Consider the following 18844-nt stretch of genomic DNA (forward strand, 5'->3'; position numbering starts at 1 on the left):
ACGTCGGTGCTGAAGCCTGTTCACACTGAACCATCATTTCTCCTTAGTAAAACATGATTATTTATTATAACTTGGCAGGGGTGGAAGGACAATTCCATGGTTAAATATAACTACTTCATTTCAAAGGCCAAATAAGTTAGTTTTCTCCATTTATACATTCAATATAAATATGAAGCTATTTTCTTAACAGTTTCTATTTACATTCATATCAAACATTATTAAATACAAGGCAGAGTCTTATTGATTTTATCTTTTTCTAATTTTAAGTGCAATTCCAGTTAATGTATGGAATGTATAATTGAAACAGTGATTCCCAGCCTTTTTGTTAAACATTTTTCCATAATTCTTTAGAACTTCAAGTTCTTAAATCTGTTCAATGAACAGTGGTGTTTTCCTTGTGGAATCACAGCAAGATTGGTGTGTATGTAACAGAAGCTTTAACAAAGATGTCAGCTCTGGCTTCCCTCTATCCCCCATGTGGCTGATTATTAAGCCTCATCTTGGGTTGCTGGGGCCCCCTGAGCCCGTCTTCTGTACTGGGAGACAGCAGTCCAGAGCCTGCAGAGAAGGCCACCGCTACGAACAAACAGAAGTCTTCCTTAGAGTGAGTCATAAGAAAAGATAACTTCAAAGCAGTACCACACAATACTTCTTTAGGAGCCCTTATGGCAAAAGCTATATAGTATGTACTTCTAGACTTGTCTAGTTTTGCTGGCTAGTCTTAAAAATGCAGTCTCTAACTTAAAAACTAAAATAGGGATATGTTCCCTTCACATATGGAAATGAAATTTCTACCCCAGCACAAGTGGGATGTGGCCTTAGAGGTATGTACAGGAGTGCCAGGGCATCTGTGCTAACTAAGTAGGCTATTAAAGATGACCAGTGGAGGAGAATGAAAGGGTTTGCGTGTAGCCTGCTGTCAACTCCTGTCTTTCCTCATTCCACTCCCAGCCTGGCAGTCTGTTTGTTGACTTTGCCTACTGGGCCTTTAGCTTCTGCTCCCTCTCAGCTTTTCCCCAACTTTACCCTTGGAAACTCCAGATTTTGGAATGAGGTTGGGTAGTTTTTGTTTTCTAAGGGAAAGGGGGAAAGTAACCAGCACTTTGTTTTCTACTGCTTTTATGTAAAAGCCTAACCACACCAAAAAAAGCCGTTTTCTGTTACACAAAATGTTTTGAGGCTATTCTTACCGTAGTCTAAGGTACCTTAGGTCTTCCTTAGTGATATCATTAAGAATATCAGACAGTGTGTAACCCTCTTCAAGAATCTGAAACAAAGATCACATACATCAAGAGCTAAGCAGCTTTGTAATAACAGCCTAGGAATGGTTTGGTTCTCAGCTTACCTTTTCAATTGTTCTTGTATCCGCTCCTTGCAGTTGCAACCAATCGACAAGCTCTTTATCTGTTCGCTGCTCATGAGACCCAGGAGGGGACACTGAGTTCTCTGTAATGATTAGAAATGTGTTATGTTGTATACTAATGTGTAACAGTAAAAGTCTTTGAGTAGCAAGTTGGATGAAATAAACTATTCCAGAATGTAATTGTGCTGTGAAAAGGAAATGGATTAAGCCTGAGCTCAGCTACACACTGCATAAGAGTCCACAGTCCTTGGTGTCACTTTACTGAGATTAAAGGTATCATACATAAATATTTTAGTTAGTTTGGAGTTTGATACGGTATCTACCACTTTAAATGTGTTTTCCCATCTTTAAAATGCCTTTTCTAAGGAATCATATCCCTTAAAGTACACTGTAATTCAAATGAGGAGATAGGTTTCAATACTGAGTTTTGCATCACAGCTTATCCACCCCACATTCCAAGAGGCAGCTGGAGCCCTTGTGTAGGTGGCACCAATTGCTTAAGGCTGGTTGACTGAGGTATACTTTAGTCAGTAAACCACCCTTTTTAGGTATGCAGTGCTGAGAACTTTGCTAAGCACAGATAAGGAACCACCACTACAATCAAGATAGAGAAATTTCTCTATCACCCCAAAAGTTCTTGGGGCCTTCTATAATCAGTCCTCCCCCACCCATTCTGATTTCCTTTCTGTCCCTATAGTTTTGCTTTAACAGAGTATCGTATAAATGTTCAACATTTATGAAATCATAACATGTGGGCTTCTTTGCAATTCATCTGCTTTTGAATGTAGTGGTAGTTCCTTTTTATTATTGATGAGTATTCTGGAATCTACTGGAGTACTTAATCGTTTGAGCTGAGAATAACCTCAGCTGTGTCAAGGCTGACTAGTAGTCTAGCCAGATTTTAAATGGTCTCACACACATAAGTCACAGCAAGTGGAAAATCACTCACCGTTCGAGGTGAATTGTAACCGAAGGTGGTATAATTCTTGAGTTTTCTGTTCGAGGATGTGCCGTAGAAGATTCTGGTACTCTATCTCTTTTTGAACTAGGTGTTCTAAAAGTCTGGTTAGAACAAAACAAAACATCACTCAGAGAGCCTAATACCATTCAACTCAACTCAAACATCTGTTGAACAGAGATTTAAAAAAATGGCATAATCCCAGGTGTGGGATCAGATTTCAGCCTGCACATGGGCACCTTCCTTGGGTTTCCGCCCCTTGTAAACAAAGGCCAGCACTGCTCCGTGTGGGTATCTTCTGTATCAAAATGCATCATAAACCAAAAGATAACCTGATGGTGATCAGGAGAACTCAGCCCACTTGTCTTCCTAAGTCAGGTCAAGTTGTGAAAATGTGGTGAAGCTATTCCCTCCTCACTGGGGACTACGTCAAGATAGAAGCCTTGCTGCACTTAGACAGCTGGGGGTGGTGCAGGAAAGATGCTGCTCGGAAGGTGGGAGGGACACTACTGCCAACACTTACCCAGAGTGGCACTAAAATGCCTTGCCCTCTTGGTCTCACCAACACTCCTCGGGACAGACCTGCTTCCCTCCTCAGGGCAGCAGGTGCCTTCCTGCTGAGCCTAACAGCAGCTAAGACGTCCCTGTGCTACAAGGCGCGTGAAGCAGCCGCGGGCTCATCAGCTGTTCCCAGTCAGGCTGGCTGCTATCTCATTACTAATTCTCTTGAGGGGGGAGATACGGTGCCCATTGACCCTGGAAATCAATCACTTTTGAATCCATATATAACGTTTGATGGATCAGGTGATTATTAACCTTACTGGAAAACCATTTTAAAGAAGTGCTATGGATACTGTCAGCTTTCACAATTTTTCAAAACAAAAAAATAGATCTGTCTAACAGAGAACCCTATACAGGGGTGTATACAACTTTTCTTCTGAAGTAGGGACACCCTATTGTAGCCAGGAATGCTCTGCCTTTAAAGAAAGGCATCCTTCTAGGTCCCCAGTTGAAGCTGAGAATATCCCCTTGCCCAGTTCCTTCGGGGATGAAGATGACTTTCTGAGACCTGGGTGAAGCACTCAACAACTCTGCCCCACCCCTGCCTACCTGCTGGTCTCCTGCCTCAGTTTGCTCAGCTGAAAGCTCAGGTGCTGCTGGGGTGGGGCCTCCTGGGCAACTGCTGAAGCCGGCTCGCTCCATCCACGGGCCACCTGTGCCTCACTTGCAGGCGGGTCTGCCGGGGGATAGTCCTCTTCCGTCTCATCCGTGTCCTTTTCCACGCCTTCGGTCTCTGAGGCAGGCTCAAAGTGGGCTTGGAGCTCTGAAATCATGGAAGAAAAGGAGCACGGTTCAACAAGGCCATGCTTGGTGTAGCTTATGTCCCAGGCCAGCAAACCAGGCTAGGGGGCCGACCCGGCCAACGCGATGCTCTATCAGGAGACTGCTGACCTTAATGAAGGGAGAGGAGACTTGTTTTACTTACCTCTACCTGAAAAGATGGTCCCCACACCGCTTTACAGATAAGAAAACAAGCTTCAAGGAAACAAACTTCAAGATATTAAGTTAGTTAGGCAAAGGCAGTTTTAAAAAGGGACAAGCAGCCTTCCACCCAGGCCTGTGTATTTTCTGCAGTTCGCTGCTTGGAGAGGGGAGTGATGAAGTCCTGGGGTTTAACAAGCCACTCCCACAAGTGGAGCCTGGGCTGAGTGCAGGCAGAGGATGACAGGGAGGGAGCAGAGTAAAGAGAGGAAGCGGCACTGTCAACACAAGTGCCTCAGAGCCCCCCTTCCTAGGAGGCATCGCAGGAGGAGGATCAACTTGGGTACTAAGCTACTCTAACATTTGAAAACTAGAGCCTATGAAAGCTAAAGATTTGTGTAGCTACCACATGATGATTTGGAGAGAGAAGACAGCCATTTAAATCATCAGCCAACTAGGAGGTGGTCCTGAGCACACAAGGATCCAGGCCCTGAGGCTCAGTGCACTGTTTGTGTATCGAGTCTGCGGGCGTGCTCCTTAGTTATGCTGGGGTGGGGGGCACATGAACAGCACCAGGAGGTGTGCTTAGGATCACAAAATATTGGCCCCAAGTGGCTCTGTGACATCATTTCCTTAATTGCAAGGATGTATATAGCCCAGATGGGAAAGGGAGAGTAACAACTGGTGAGTACAGAGGACCTGGCGGACCTTCCCCATACCCACCATAGCCTAATTTACCGTGACCAAAAAGGGGCCCTTACCTGGGATGAGGATGGTGACCGCAGCCTGCACTGCTCGTCGGATGATGTTGTCCATTGCAAACATCCAGTGGGGCCTAATTAAGTGGTTCCTCAAAATTTTATTTACCTATAATTACAAAAATCCAGATTTCTGGTCCGCTGTATTTTTTCAGAAATAGGAGTTCTTACCAATTCAGATTTGCTTCTACTCTGAGATGAAAGTGTTAACCATGCTGCCCTGGATTTACATTTCTTTTGAACGGAGTCTTCCTCTAAGCTGACCCAAGGTCACACTGGGGTCGAGAGGGCAGGTACAGCTACTGGAGCTGCTGCACAGGCCTCTGTTGTTTATTCAACAAATGTTTGTGGAGCACCCTTGAACCCTCAGGCTCTGTGGCGGGGTCTTGAAACACAAAGCTAAGCCAGACATGGTTTTGGGCCTGGAGCAGCTCACACCTGTTTGTGCAGACACATAAGCTTAAACCACACACCTACTCAGCTGGCAGATGCTGCTCATCCCCAAATCCTACACTCTGCTTTTTGTGGCCAGACGCAATCGTCTCAGTCTCATGTACACACACATTCAGCTGGCACTCTGGATTCAGGTGTAATCAGGTGAGAAGAGATGGATACTATGGGAGAAGATGGTAATTGAACTCCACGGTCTCAGCTATGAGCCACTTTGGTGGGCGTCCTACCTTCTGTCAGGTTCTTTAGGGCCAAATGGAACACTTACAGCATCCTGAAATCCAAACAGTACCAGGTGAATCTGACTGATGGATGAGCTGTCAAAGTCCAAGTCCACCTTGAGCTTTGATATTGTGGATGCCATCACCCTGTGCTCCGGACAGCGGATGAAGTCTCTCAGGATCGCAATTATTTGCTTGATGTGGCCGACTGAGAGATGCAACTCTTCTGAACTCTGATCACCAAGCCCCCAACCAAAAAAATCAAGTCATTGAGTAAATTGGGGGCGGGGGCATCGAAGAAGTACTGTGGGCACCTAGATGAACCTCACTGTCCATTAGCTTATGGAAGTGGGGAACCCCCAGCTGAGATACCTTCTCTGGTCCTGGAACTTCCTCCATATCCTTCCTGTTAGAGGCTTAGGAGGCCCCCTCCCCTCCCTGGAGGAATGGGCTGCCATCCTGTTTGACCCCTTGTCAACCACCCCCCACCACCAATGGGCCTTGTCAGAAGTCACAGTTCATAGAGGGCAGTGGCCTCTTACTAAAAGGACCTCATCCCATCCAAAATGAGTCAAAAGTCACATTTCACCCACAGCCTTTCTTCCTCAGAGGCTAACAGGCTAACTGCAGCTGGGGGTTAACTGGGCTTTGTGCTGCCATGTGGCCCGTTTTCCACCAGGGGGCAGCACGGCCCCATCAGGGCCTGGTTTCACCGCAGTATTTGGCAAATTGAGGTTTCAGTGGAGTCTTTTTTGTATTCTCTTTTGTTGGAAAAGAGGACGTTGGGAAATACTTATGGTGATTATTGTAACTGCAAATGTTCTGGGGTGGCAGGCCCATTTGCACCTCTCCTGAGACCCTGCCTCGGGCAGAGGGGGTGGGATTGCAGTCCCCACGCCCGGCCTGTACCTGGGCCACGCACTCCTGCAGGTTGGAAGCCACCTGATTCTGCTCCTCCCAGAGGATTTTGTAGAGGATGGCGCGGCGCTCACTGTCCTTTCGCAGCAGGAAAAGGCCCGGGTCCCTGTCTTCCGGGGACGAGGCTGCGCTCCGGTCCTCCAAGGCCGAACTCTCATCCGGAACACTGCGGACAAACGCACGTGACAGTCCTCCGCTTCCCAGGGGGGGTCTCTGTGCGGGGGCGGGGGGGGGGGAGGGGGCACCGTGCAGGAGGGGCTGAGAGATGATCCTCCACGTCTCCACCCTCAGGAAGAGGAAACTGCAGGAGACGAGACTAGCGTTTTTTCTAATCCCGGGACCACCAGGGTTTTCAGGGAGAGAGGGAAGGAAGGGGAAGAAGGAAGAGGGAAGGATGGGTAGCAGGGTGAGGATAAGGGGGGATGGGGAGGAGGAGGAAGTGGGGGGAGGGGAGGAAGAGGGGAAGGGCCAGTGAGCGACCACATCGCCTGCCTCGCTCGCAATGTCAGTGGCCGCCCGGCCACCCTACTGATCGTGCAGACAGGAAGACTCTGGTTTACACCAGGACGCACTCAGTGCCCAAGGGCTGCGGGGCGGCCGTACCTGAGCAGGTGGCTGAGCCGCTGCACCGGCAGCCGGGACTTCTCGAAGAACGCGTCGGGCTGGGCGTCGGAGTCCGGGGAGACGGAGCCATGCTCACTGCTGCTGCTGCCTGGCAGCTCCCCAGACGCGGGCAGGGTCAGCACGGCACCCCGGGGACCCTCTGTCGGGGGCAGCCGGGAAGGCCTGGTGAGCACAGGCAGCTCCTTGGGCCAGGCGATCCACCAGGAGGCCTAAGCCTGCTCTGCTCTAACTGGGGGCGCCAGTGATCACCCAGGGGTCCTGGGTAGATAGAGGCTCTGCCTCCACAGATCCGGGATGAGCCCAAGACTCTGCACTTCTAACTAACAGCCAGTGGCTCTCCAGGTGCAAGAGGCTGAGCCAGCCTCAGACCCCATCCACAGTGATGCCTCTCTCCTTCCTCCCAGGCACAGCCCTGAAAGCCAGGCTGAATGGAGGAGACGCTACCTCACTGTCACCTGCGGGGCTCCCTGTGTCTCTCCCAGGACACCGAGGGACAGTCATTCCCTGGGTTTGGACAAGCCCATCCCTACTGCGCCCCCACTACTCTGTCCAGGGAGACCTCACCTGCCGGCTTGAAAGCAATCCGGTTCTTCTTGCCCTTGTTCACCTGCCTGAAGAAGCCCTCTTGGAGCAGGCCCGCGGCGGTGGCACGTTTGTGGGGGTCAGGCTCAAAACAGGATAAAAGGAAGGCTCTGGCATCAGCTGAGAGGGTTTCCGGAATCTCTGGGTGGATCTTAAACATCCCCACCTGCATTGAAGGGACAGTGAGGCACACCCAGGTGCACACAAGAGCCACACAAGCCCAGTGTCTGCCATCCCTGGAGGGCTGATGCCGGATTCCAGCAATGGCCGCGATGACTGGCCTCTGGAATACCACTGAGTATGATGTTCGCTGTAGGTCTGTCGTATATGACCCTTTTTAATCTGCTGAGATATAAATGTAATCATCTTATATGATACATAGAGAACAGTAGTTCAGCAGGCAAAATGATGAACTTTTCAATAAATGTGCTCTCCGTATGGAAACAGATACATTTAGATGAGTACCTCACACCTTTCACAAACATTGAAGAATTTAATCTCTGATGAGTTAAACCCTAAGAAAACCCTAAGTAAGAGCATATATAAAGGTCAATCCTCATCCCAACAAAGGTGGTACCAAAGAATGTTCTAAGCATTGGACAACCGCACTCATCTCCCATGCTAGTAAGGTCATGCTTAAAATCTTGCATGCTAGGCTTCAGCATTATGTGAACTAAGAACTTCAGATGTCCAAGCTGGGTTGAGAAAAGGCAGAGGAACCAGAGATCAAATTACCAACGTTCGCTGGTAGGATATATATTATACCTCTGTAAACTGAGAGTAATTTCTCACAGTAAGGAGGGAAGAGACAGCTAAGGGTTTCGGAGTTGCTAGGTGATGTAGTGCTTTGGACTTTGGTTCTCAATGCAGGGGTCATGGGTTTGATTCCTAGCTGGGATAGTAAGATACCGGCAGAAGGCAGAGAAAGGAGAGGGAAAAGAAAAAAACCTATTTTCTTTCTTGTCCACCTTTGTGGAGAGGTTTCTGCATTGGGAGGAGGTTTTGGATTTGAATTCTCTCTCTAACACCAGCAACCTAAATCACCCAACATGTCTTACTTTGAACATCACTGCCTGTGGTTCACCGAGCTCATGGAAAGGAGGCTTGCCAGTGGCCATCTCAATGATGGTGCAGCCCAGGGACCAGATATCAGCCGGGGCACCATACCCACGAGGGCCTTGATCGATAATCTCAGGTGCCATGTACTGCAGCGTGCCTGTTGGGAAAAAATACAACACAGATGGTGGGCACTGTGTTGTTCAAAAACAAAGTGTACCATTAGTAAACAAGTGTGTGAGCTTCACTCCCCTGTTAATGACAGATGGGGTCCAATCTCACGCATAAATGTTGTTGCATCTTTTCTTGGACTAGAGACATGCAGAGTGCCTTTAACACTAGTCACATTGAGAGAGGATCGCTCAAGCCCTTTGAAGGATAAACGGACCTGATCCAATTCAGTCAACACATCTGAGAGTGCCGCACAGACAGAGGGATTGGAGTGTGAGACCCTCGGGGCCTGACCTGTCTAGAGGAGACAGGCATGATGATGGTGTGCTGAGCAGGGCGGCAGTGTGATGGAGGATATAGTCAGTGCTTCCCAGGTGGCGCAGTGGTAAAGAATCTGCCTGCAATGCAGGAGACACGGGTTCAACCTCTGGGTCAGGAAAATCCCCTGGAGAAGGAAATGGCAACCCACTCCAGTATTCTTGCCTGGAAAATTCCATGCACAGAGGAGCCTGGTGGGCTACAATCCATGGGGCTGCAAAGAGTCAGACATGGCTGAGCACACACAGAGATTAACAGGTGTACACAGAAGGCGCTGAGAACACAGGCAGAAGTGCCTGATTCTGCCTGGTTCGAGTCAGGGGAAGCTCTAGCTGTGTCAATTTGGGTGTCTGAGAATACATACCAAGTCAGAATTAGACATACAAGAGACTTCCTGTGAGAAGGTGAGTGAAGGATAAAGGGGAGGGGGCAGTCTCTCATGGCAGAAGAGTTCCGAGACAGCTTAGCCAGGCCGCCCAGGAAGCCCTGACCCAAAGGTGCCCACTGGAAGAGCGCCACGTCGGTTCTAGCACCTCCACCGTGCTTGGTCACTGGCTGCAGTAGGTGGGGAAAGTACGACCTGGCCAGGAACACGGTGGCCGATCCAAACAGGTGCTGGCTGCGGCCGCCAGTGAAGTAGATTCCTTCCATGAGGCTTGACTGAGTGGCCAAAGCAGGAGGAGTTTCAGGCATGGGGAAGGGCTCGAGTCAAAGCCCATGCATGGGTGGGAAGCACACAGTGAATCCAGGAGCTCTGTCTGACACAGGCCACGGGGAGGGGGTAGGAAGAATGAAGGAGGCAGCCGCCTGGGTGCAGCCTGCATGGTGCGCTGTGTGTGCTCTGAAACCGCTGGCTTTGGACTTTCTCCTCTGGATCAGGAGCCACCAGAGGCTGCCACAGGGAAAGCGGTGATCAGGGAGGAGGAGGGCTTGTCGGAGAGAGGGGGCAGCGAGGTCAATCAAGGGCTCTAAGAGGAAAATCTTTGCTTTTCCTTGAAACTAATCCTGAGCAGAGGAGAGGGGAGTGTGGAAGCAGCAGCAGATGCTGTGTGCTGGCAAAGACATTTATAATAAACAAGCAACTTGGAGGTGATATTGACCAAAGGGTGAATCGAGAACATTGACGCACCAAGAAATTCCAGTGCCTGCCTCAGGATCACAACCATATGACCCAGCAATCCCACTCCTGGCATATACCCTGAGAAAACCATAATGCAAAAAGATACGTGTACACCCCAATGTTCACTGCAGCACTATTTACAATAGCCAGGACATGGAGGCAACCTAGATGTCCATCAACAGAGGAATGGATAAGAAGATATGGTACATCTATACAATGGAACATTACTCAGCCATTAAAAAGAATGAAATAATATCACTTGTGGCAACATGGATGCACCTACAGATGATCATACTGAGTAAGCCAGACAGAGAACAACAAATATCACATATTAACACATGCATGTGGCTTCCCTAGTGGCTCAGATGGTAAAGAATCTGCTTGCAATGCAGGAGACCTGGGTTCGATTCCTGAATTGGGAAGATCCTCTGGAGAAAGGAATGGCAGGCCACTCCAGTATTCTTGCCTGGAGAATTCCATGGAGAGAGGAGCCTGGTGGGCTAGAGTCTATGGGGTCACAAAGAGTCGGACACGATTAAGTGGTTAACACTAACTATGGTGAAATCTAGAAAAAATGGTACAGATGAACCTATTTGCAGGGCAGGAACAGAGATGCAGATTTAGAGAAAGCACATATGGACACAGGGTGGGAAAGGGAGGGTGGGATGAGTTGTGAGATTAAAATTGACATATATAAACTACCATGTGTAAAACAGACAGCTAGTGGGAAGCTGGTATACAGGGTGTTCAGCCTGGTGCTCTGTGATGTCCTAGAGGGGTGGGAGGGAGGTGGGTGGGAGGTCCGAGAGTGGGGGATATATGTATACACATGGCTGATCCATGGTGTACAGCAGAAACTAAGACAACATTGAAAAACAATTATCCTCCAATAACAAAAAGTCAAACAACCGAAATAGGCTTCCTGAGTCTTGATCAATGAGGACAAAGGGCTCATTGGTTAAAGTAAGTTTGGAGATGCCACCTACTACATCTTCCTCTTGAACATCCAATGTCTTATCAGCATTTTTCTTTCCTGTGAGCAGTTAAAAGGCTCTAGGACAGCTCTGACCAATAGGATGTTCCGCAATAATGGAAATGCTCTATTCTGTGAATTCAAGATGGTCGCCACTAGCCACATATGACTGTTGAGCTCTTGAAATGTGGCTGCTGAGACTGAAGAAATAAATGTAAATTAAAAGAATTTTTTTAGATTTTATTTGATTCTTCCTAATTTAAAGTTAAACATAAATTGGGCTGTATCAGTGAGTGCAAGAGATTAGCAGGGCAAAAATAATGGCTTTGGTCTCCTGAGCAGAAAGCCTGGTGGGGAAGTGTTCAGTTGGCAGCAGGGTTGGGCAAGATGGAGGCTCGTAGCAGTGGCTGCAGTGATAGGAAACCTCAGAGTCCCAGGAAGGGAACCTCCAGTGACACAACATCCCCTACAAGCTCCTACTACAGTGAACAACACAGAGCGAGGCCTCTGCAGGCGATGTGCCTTCTAACTAACCAGTAATTCATTAACTTAGGAGAGCCGTGACGCTGTGCTGTTTATCAAGCTGTTATCTCTCAGCTCTGCTACACTGGGTCTGGGACTGTGCAAACCACATTTCTGCTCTGCCTGTTGCTCCCGGCAGCTTGGGAGGGTGTGGAGGCAACAGTGCGCCTGTGTGCAAGTGACAGGAAGGAAAGGTTAGCAACTTTCACTCAGTTGGTTGCAGTAGCAGTGGTTGGCTCATTACCAGCTTTTTTTTTTGTCCCTCCACACTTTCAGAACCAGCCTCATCTCGTCCCTTCAGAGTTATGTGCTACAGCCCAGTTAGCACCCCCAGTGGAAAGCTTTGAATTCTACTCTCCTCTGTTTCCTCAAGCCCTAGGGATGGAGGCTGCTTTCTGACTGAGTTATCAGTAAACAGTTCTTTCAACTAAATTCTCTCTAGAAATAACTTCATGTGCACATCTGTGCTGCCGTGTCCGACTCTTTGTGACCTCATAGACTGTAGCCTGCCAGGCTCCTCTGTCCAAGGGATTCTCCAGGCAAGAATACTGGAGTTAAGTTGCCACTTCCTTCTCCAGGGGATCTTCCCAACACAGGGATTGAACTTGCATCTCTTGTATGGGCAGGCACATTCTTTACCACCAGCGCCACTGGGAAGCCCAAAAATAACTGTGGTGATTTCAATTTTCCTGCCTGGGTCCTGACTAACACAATCGTTTAAAGTTAATTCTTAAAAGAGCAAGAGAATAAACTTAGAAAGTTATGAAGCAGTAGAAAATAGTACTAAACCAAACTGCAATGGCTTATTGACCTCAACTAAACAACTGTCCTTAGTATAATGGTTTCACAATTGGAGGATTAGTCTTCAGCTTCCTGCTGAATTTGGAGATTTTCTTTATATGGAACCATAGTGAACATCACTGTTTCTAAAGACAGGGACTTCACAATGACATCCATATCAGTTATTTATTGCTATGTACTAAACTATCCCAAAGAAAAACAGAGCTGGAGAAATCAGACTCCCTGCCTTCAGAGTATAGTGCAAAGCTACAGTAATAGAGCCAGTATGGTACTGGCACAGAAGCAGAAATATAGACCAGCGGAACAAGATAGAAAGTCCAGAGAGAAACCCATGCACCTATGGTCATCTTATCTTTGACAAAGGAGGCAACAATATACAATGGAGAAAAGACAGCCTCTTCAATAAGTGGTGCTGGGAAAACTGGACAGCTACATGTAAAAGAGTGAAACTAGAATACTGCCTAATACCATATACACACAAAAAAACTCAAAATTGATTACAGACATAAATGTAAGGCTGGACACTATAAAACTCTTAGAGGAAAACAGGCAGAAGACTCTTTAACATAAATTGTAGCAAAATCGTTCTTGATTCACCTCCTAGAGTATTGAAAATAAAAACAAACAAATTGCACTCAAAAACTTTTGCACAGCAAAGGAAACCATAAACAAAAAGACAACCCTCAGAATGGGAGAAAATATTTGCAAACAAAGCAACTGGCAAAGGATTAATCTCCAAAATATGCAAACAGCTCAATATTTAAAAAAAATTCTATAAAAAATGGACAGAAGATTCAAACAGACATTTCACCAAAGAAGTCATGTGAATGGTCAAAAGGCACATGAAAAGATGCTCAACTTCACTAATTATTAGAGAAATGCAAATTAAAACTACAACGAGGTATCACCTTACGCCAGGCAGAACGACCATAATAAAAAATCTACATACAATAAATAAATGCTGGAGAAGAAGTGGAGAAAAAGGAACCCTCCTACACTGTTTTTGGGAATGTAAATTGCTGCAGTCACTATGGAGAACAGTATGGAGGTTCCTTAAAAACTAAACATAGAACTACCATATGATTCAGCAATCCCATTTCAGGGCATATACCCAAAGAAAACCATAATTCAAAAAGATATATGCACCCCAATGTTCACTGCAGAGCTATTTACAATAGCCAGGACATGGAAGCAACCTAAATGTCCATCAACAGAGAGATGGATAAAGCAGATGTTACATACACACAGTGGAATATTACTCAGCCATAGAAAGAATGAAATAATGCCATTTGTAGCAACACGGATGGACCCAGAGATTGTCATACTGAGTGAAGTAAGTCAGAGAAAGACAAGTATCATATGATATCACTTACACGTAGAATTAAAAACAGAGGTGCAAATGAACTTATTTACAAAACAGAAGTAAAAAACAAACTTATGATTACCAGGGGGAAGTGGGGGAGGGATAAATTTGGAGATTGGGATTGACATATATACATTACTATATACAAAATAAATAACTAATAAGGACCTTCTGTACAGCACAGGGAACTCTACTCATTACTCTTTAATAGTCTATATGGGAAAAGAATCTAAAGAAAAGAGTGGATATATGTATATGTGAAACTGATTCACTTTGCTGTATACTTGAAACTAACATTGTAATCAATATTATAAATCAATTATACTCCCAAATACTGTAAATCAATTATGCTCCAAAAAAAACCACATCTCATGCTAGGAAAAAAATAATAAATTACCCCAAAGGTTGGCAGTTTAAAACGGCAGTTATAAAAAAATAAATAAATAAATAAAACAGTTATGATCTCACACAGTTTCTAAGGATTTGAATCTATGAACAACTGGGCTGGGTAGATCTGGCCCAGGGTCCTTCATTAGGCTGCAGCCAAAGTTTTGGCTGGAGCTGCAGTCATCTGAAGGCTAGACTGGAGCTCAAGGATCTACTTCCAAGCTCAAGTGGGGGTTGGGAAGAGGCTTTGGTTTCTCACCACCTACAATCCTCCATAGGGTGGCTTAAAATATGGCTTCCCCCAGAGTGTATAATCCAAGAGAAAGCAAGAGAAATGCCAGACTGCCTTTTCTGACCTAGCCTCCAGGTCACACACCACCACTCTATTCTAATCTATTCATTAGAAGCAAGTCACTAAGTCCAGGCAGTGATCCAAGGGAGGAGAATAATAGGCTGTGAATACCAGGAGGTAAGGATGACTGGAGGCCATCTTGGAGGCTCTGGCCACAACATCTGACTTCCAGTTAGCACTCAATGGCATGCTACAAAAGCGTGCTACAAAGCATCTCCGTGTAGCATTGGCTATCTGACTCCCACAACTCCATTAAGGACTCTCAGAAGAGGTGTGATGTACTGTTATTCCCATTTTATATATGAGGAAACTGAGGCTCAGAGAAGCTAGGGAAATTGTTCAAGCTAGAGCCCAAGTCTTTGGTCTTCAAATTTAGAGCTACACACCATGACACTGCTGATCAAAGTAATGGATCCAGGAGAAGCACAACTGAAGAGAAAGCTGCCTGATTAACAGCAGCTGATGCAAGAATTCTCAAAGCCATAATGGAACTTCTTCTCATATAACTGGAAGGCCTAGGGCAGTAATAGAAAACTGGGTGCTCTGTTTTACTTATTACTGTGTTCATAGGGAACCACCCAGTCACAGCCAGCAGTGACACAGAGATGGGTCCACATAACTGTTTCTAAGAGTCAAGGGACCATCTTTGGACAGCATGCATGTTGTGGGTGTCCATGAGCTGTACCACAGGCTGGCTTTTGTGGAGAAAACCAAGTGAAGATGCCATGGTGGAGCAAATGAATGGAGCAATCCTGGAAATTTTGCTCACCTTACATCTGGCTCTCTTAGGGGGCTTCCTATGATCCCTCAGGTACCTACATGGGTGCAAAAGAAGGTGACCAGGGGACCCACAGAAACCTTCTTCTGGGGGTGGGGATGGGGGTTGAAAGTGACTTTTTTGGAGAGAGTGGTGCTGGGAGGTCTATGCTGTCCCATTACATAAGTGGGGAAGGGCTGTCCCCAGAAGGGTGTGGGGCCATGGCGACTCAAGCAACTCAAAATCCACTCAAGACAAGTGCACCTGAAAGGAGGCCACACATGTCAGCATCTTCTAGAAGCCCCTGGACAGTGTTAGAGCCCAACATTTCAAAACTTAATATTAATGAAGTAGTGAAAAGAGAAGTAAGGTACAGCTTTCCAGTTTCCAGTACAACCCTTTCCAGGGTTACCCAGCTGTCCTGCCCAACAGATGGGCCTGGAGGGACGGGCCACCACAAGCTCCACACCCAGATCCTGTGAGGGCTCCTCATAGGGCCCACTCAGAGCCCCGTACGTACATGTCTCCTGCAGACACTGCACAGAGAACTGGTTCTCATGGGCGCAAAAGCAGCTGAGAGCAGCGGAGCAGGGACCATATGGTTGGGGGAGATCACCACACCCTCTTAACAGCAGGTAAAAGGCACATAAATCCTGGACACTAGATGTAGAACTCGTTGTAGACATATTGCTTGAGGGTCTTTTTAAAGGGAATCCTGCTCAAAGACAGCCTTCCAGGGCCTGCTTCCCTCAGTAGAAAAAGACAGAGAGGTAGTTAGGGTAACAAACAGATCAGGGTGAGGGGACAGGGGACAGTCAGCTGAAGGACAGGCCCATGCTGAGGACTCTGGAGTTATATTTAGAGGGAGCCGGCAGCAAAGAGTTAGCAGCAACCATCAGCCAGGCCCAGAGCACAGGCAGCCACTTAGAACAGGGCCCATCAAGTGAAAACGTTTCCTGTCCCTTTCTCCTGCCCACAGCCGCGGAGAAGGGAAGGAGGTGAGGGAGGGAGTCTAGGCCGACACCCTGACCCCTGCAGCCCTGCCACAGACCAGCAGGGACAGGGGCGAAGAGTCTGCCCTGTGCATGGGGATCAGCGTGCGGATGAGCTCAGGCAGACCCTGAGATTCTGCAGGTTCGATTCCAGACTACCACAATCAAGAGAGTATCTCAATACAGTGAGTCACAGGAGCTTTTTGCCTTCTGAGCACATGGAAAAGCTATGTTCACACTATACTATAGTCAATTAACTGTGCAGTTGCATTGTATTGGGGCTTCCCTGACGGCTCAGCAAGAGACACAGGCTTGATCCCTGGGTCAGGAAGATCCCCTGGAGAAGGAAATGACAACCCACTACAGTATTCTTGCCTGGAGAATTCCATGTACAGAGAAGCCTGGCGGGCTATGATCCATGAGGTCTCAAAGAGTCAGACGTGACTGAGCAACTAAACAGCAACAACAAAGCATCATATCTAACAAAACAATGTACGGACCTTAATTAAATAATCCTTGATCACTAAAAAATGCTCACCATCATCTAACGATGCAAGGTTGCCACAAACCTTCAATTTGTTAAAAACAAACAAACAAACAAACGCAGTATCTGTGAAGTGCAGCCAAGCAAAGCACAATTAAACAAGACATGCCTGGGTATCAGCCAGAACCCTTCCAGTGAATGGATTTGGACTGCATTTGCTTCTCCAAGTGTCATTAGGCCTTTCTTTCTGTTAGCTAAGAATGGCTGGAAAAGTCACAGGAAAGGACCGGGATATAAGAGACCATGGGAAACAAAAATTAAAATTACCTCTTTTGAGTCCAACAGATTCAACACGTTAGTTATGCACATAAACCTAATTCTCTCAAAGGCTCCTGCCAGCTCTAAGTGTAAATGAGCGTTTATTTCATTAACACAGACTTCAGCCTCACTTGCTATGAGCCAGGTAGTGGTTAAAGTGCTTCATTCCAATATCAATAAATTTAATCCACATAAAAACCCTCTGAGGTAAGTATTTTGAGCATCTCTGTTTTACTTATGAAGAAACTTCAGACACAGAGAGGTTAAGTAACATGTCCAAGGTCACAGAGCTAGCAAGTGGTTGAGCCAGACTTTGAACCAAGGCTGTTCACAGCCAGAGATCAGGAGAGACTTCCTGTCCTAAGTTCCACTCCTGGGTATCCAGCAGAGAGGAATGAAAATGCATCTCCACACAGAGGTTTGTATCTGAATGTTTACAGCGGTATTGTTCACAACAGCCAAAAAGAGGAAACAATTCAATGACCATTAACTGGTAGATGGATAAACAAAAGGTGGTCTAGGGACTTCCTTGGTGGTCCCAGTGGTTAAGAATCCACCTTCCAATGCAGGGAATGTAGGTTCGATCCTGGTCAGGGGACTGAGATCCCACATGCTGCAACTACTGAGCCCACACACTTTATAGCCTGAGTGCTGCAGCAAGAGAAGCCTGCATGCCAAAACTAAAGAAAGCCTGCTGCAAGGAAGAACCAATGCAGCCACAAATAAAAACAAAGCAAACCAAAATGTGGTCTATCCATACGATGGAATACTATCCAGCCAGAGAAGGAATGAAGTACCGATGCATGCTACAGCACGGGTGAAAATCAAAAAGATTCTGTGAAGCATAAGAAGCTGGGTACAAGGGACCACATACTGTATCTTTCTGTCTATAAGAAATCTCCAGAGTGGGAAAATCTACATAAACAAAGACAGAATAGGTCGGTGGTGGGCTGGGGTTGACTGTAAGGTGGCATCTTTTTAGGGGTGATGACAATACTCAAAAATTGCTTTGCAGCAATGGCTGCACAACTTGGAAAATTTACCAGAAACAATTGTAATGTGCACTTTTAATGGGTACATTAGTGATATGTGAGTTAAACCTCAATAAAACTGTTGCAAAACCAAAAGTGAAGGGGGCTGACCCTGGTCATAATGGCCCTTCCTCCTGTTATAGCTGGTTTATAGCTACGGTTAAAAGCCTTCAGAGGAACACCGGAGGGGAGCACTTCAGGCCATAAGGTCGTGTGAAACCTCTGTCTCTCCTTCCAGGTTCCAAAAACCTCTGGGCATTTGTGTGGAAACGCCTCACCATGTCCCCCTGTACCCAATAGGACTGTGGCACCAGGCTGTCGAGATTCCTTTACAGAACCGCTCTGTTTTGCAAAGAGTAATTATATGCAGGGGAATTTCCTACCCCAAATGAGACCCCTTCTTTATTATCCCCCAAACACCCCTGCATTATTTTGCAATGCAAAATTCCTGCCTCAAGCCAATTACTTGGGAAAATGTGATATGCTATAATGAATTATACATGTGTTTTCTTTATGAATTTTTTTCTCCTTGGGGATGGTAATTTTGAGATAAATTGTTGGGGGTTTTAAGTCTTTAAATAACTTCTTGCCCTATCAGAGCCCTTCTTGCTATATATTACCAAGCTAACTGGTGGCTTCCAAAGAAAAGGAAAAAAAAAAGTCATTTTCAATTAGGCTAGTAAAAAAAATATGCCAGTCATACATGCATACATACATACTCTCTGATATATACATGTCAATATGCATATATATATACACATACATATACATATATAAGTATAATTATCAGAAAAAAATGAATGAAAATTCAATATACTTCTTGGGAGATTCTGGTGGGGTCTT

The 18844-nt window shown here is 46.3% G+C and overlaps 1 protein-coding gene across 1 annotated transcript in view; it reads right to left on the minus strand.

Moving 5' to 3' along the window:
* Nucleotides 1–62: 62 nt before the first annotated feature.
* MAP3K15 (mitogen-activated protein kinase kinase kinase 15) overlaps nucleotides 63–18844 on the minus strand; it is a 137494-nt gene continuing 118712 nt past the window's right edge. Inside the window, exons 19-29 of the mRNA XM_043459288.1 lie at nucleotides 8415–8572; nucleotides 7339–7522; nucleotides 6754–6913; nucleotides 6142–6316; nucleotides 5280–5465; nucleotides 4565–4670; nucleotides 3432–3645; nucleotides 2313–2425; nucleotides 1346–1446; nucleotides 1191–1267; nucleotides 63–576 (exon numbers count right to left, since the gene is read on the minus strand). Coding sequence (XP_043315223.1) covers nucleotides 489–576; nucleotides 1191–1267; nucleotides 1346–1446; nucleotides 2313–2425; nucleotides 3432–3645; nucleotides 4565–4670; nucleotides 5280–5465; nucleotides 6142–6316; nucleotides 6754–6913; nucleotides 7339–7522; nucleotides 8415–8572 — 1562 coding nt within the window. The 3' untranslated portion in view covers nucleotides 63–488. The remainder of the gene's footprint in view (nucleotides 577–1190; nucleotides 1268–1345; nucleotides 1447–2312; nucleotides 2426–3431; nucleotides 3646–4564; nucleotides 4671–5279; nucleotides 5466–6141; nucleotides 6317–6753; nucleotides 6914–7338; nucleotides 7523–8414; nucleotides 8573–18844) is intronic.

This window comes from Cervus canadensis, chromosome X (genome assembly GCF_019320065.1).
Source record: "Cervus canadensis isolate Bull #8, Minnesota chromosome X, ASM1932006v1, whole genome shotgun sequence".
NCBI classification, from domain to species: domain Eukaryota; kingdom Metazoa; phylum Chordata; class Mammalia; order Artiodactyla; family Cervidae; genus Cervus; species Cervus canadensis.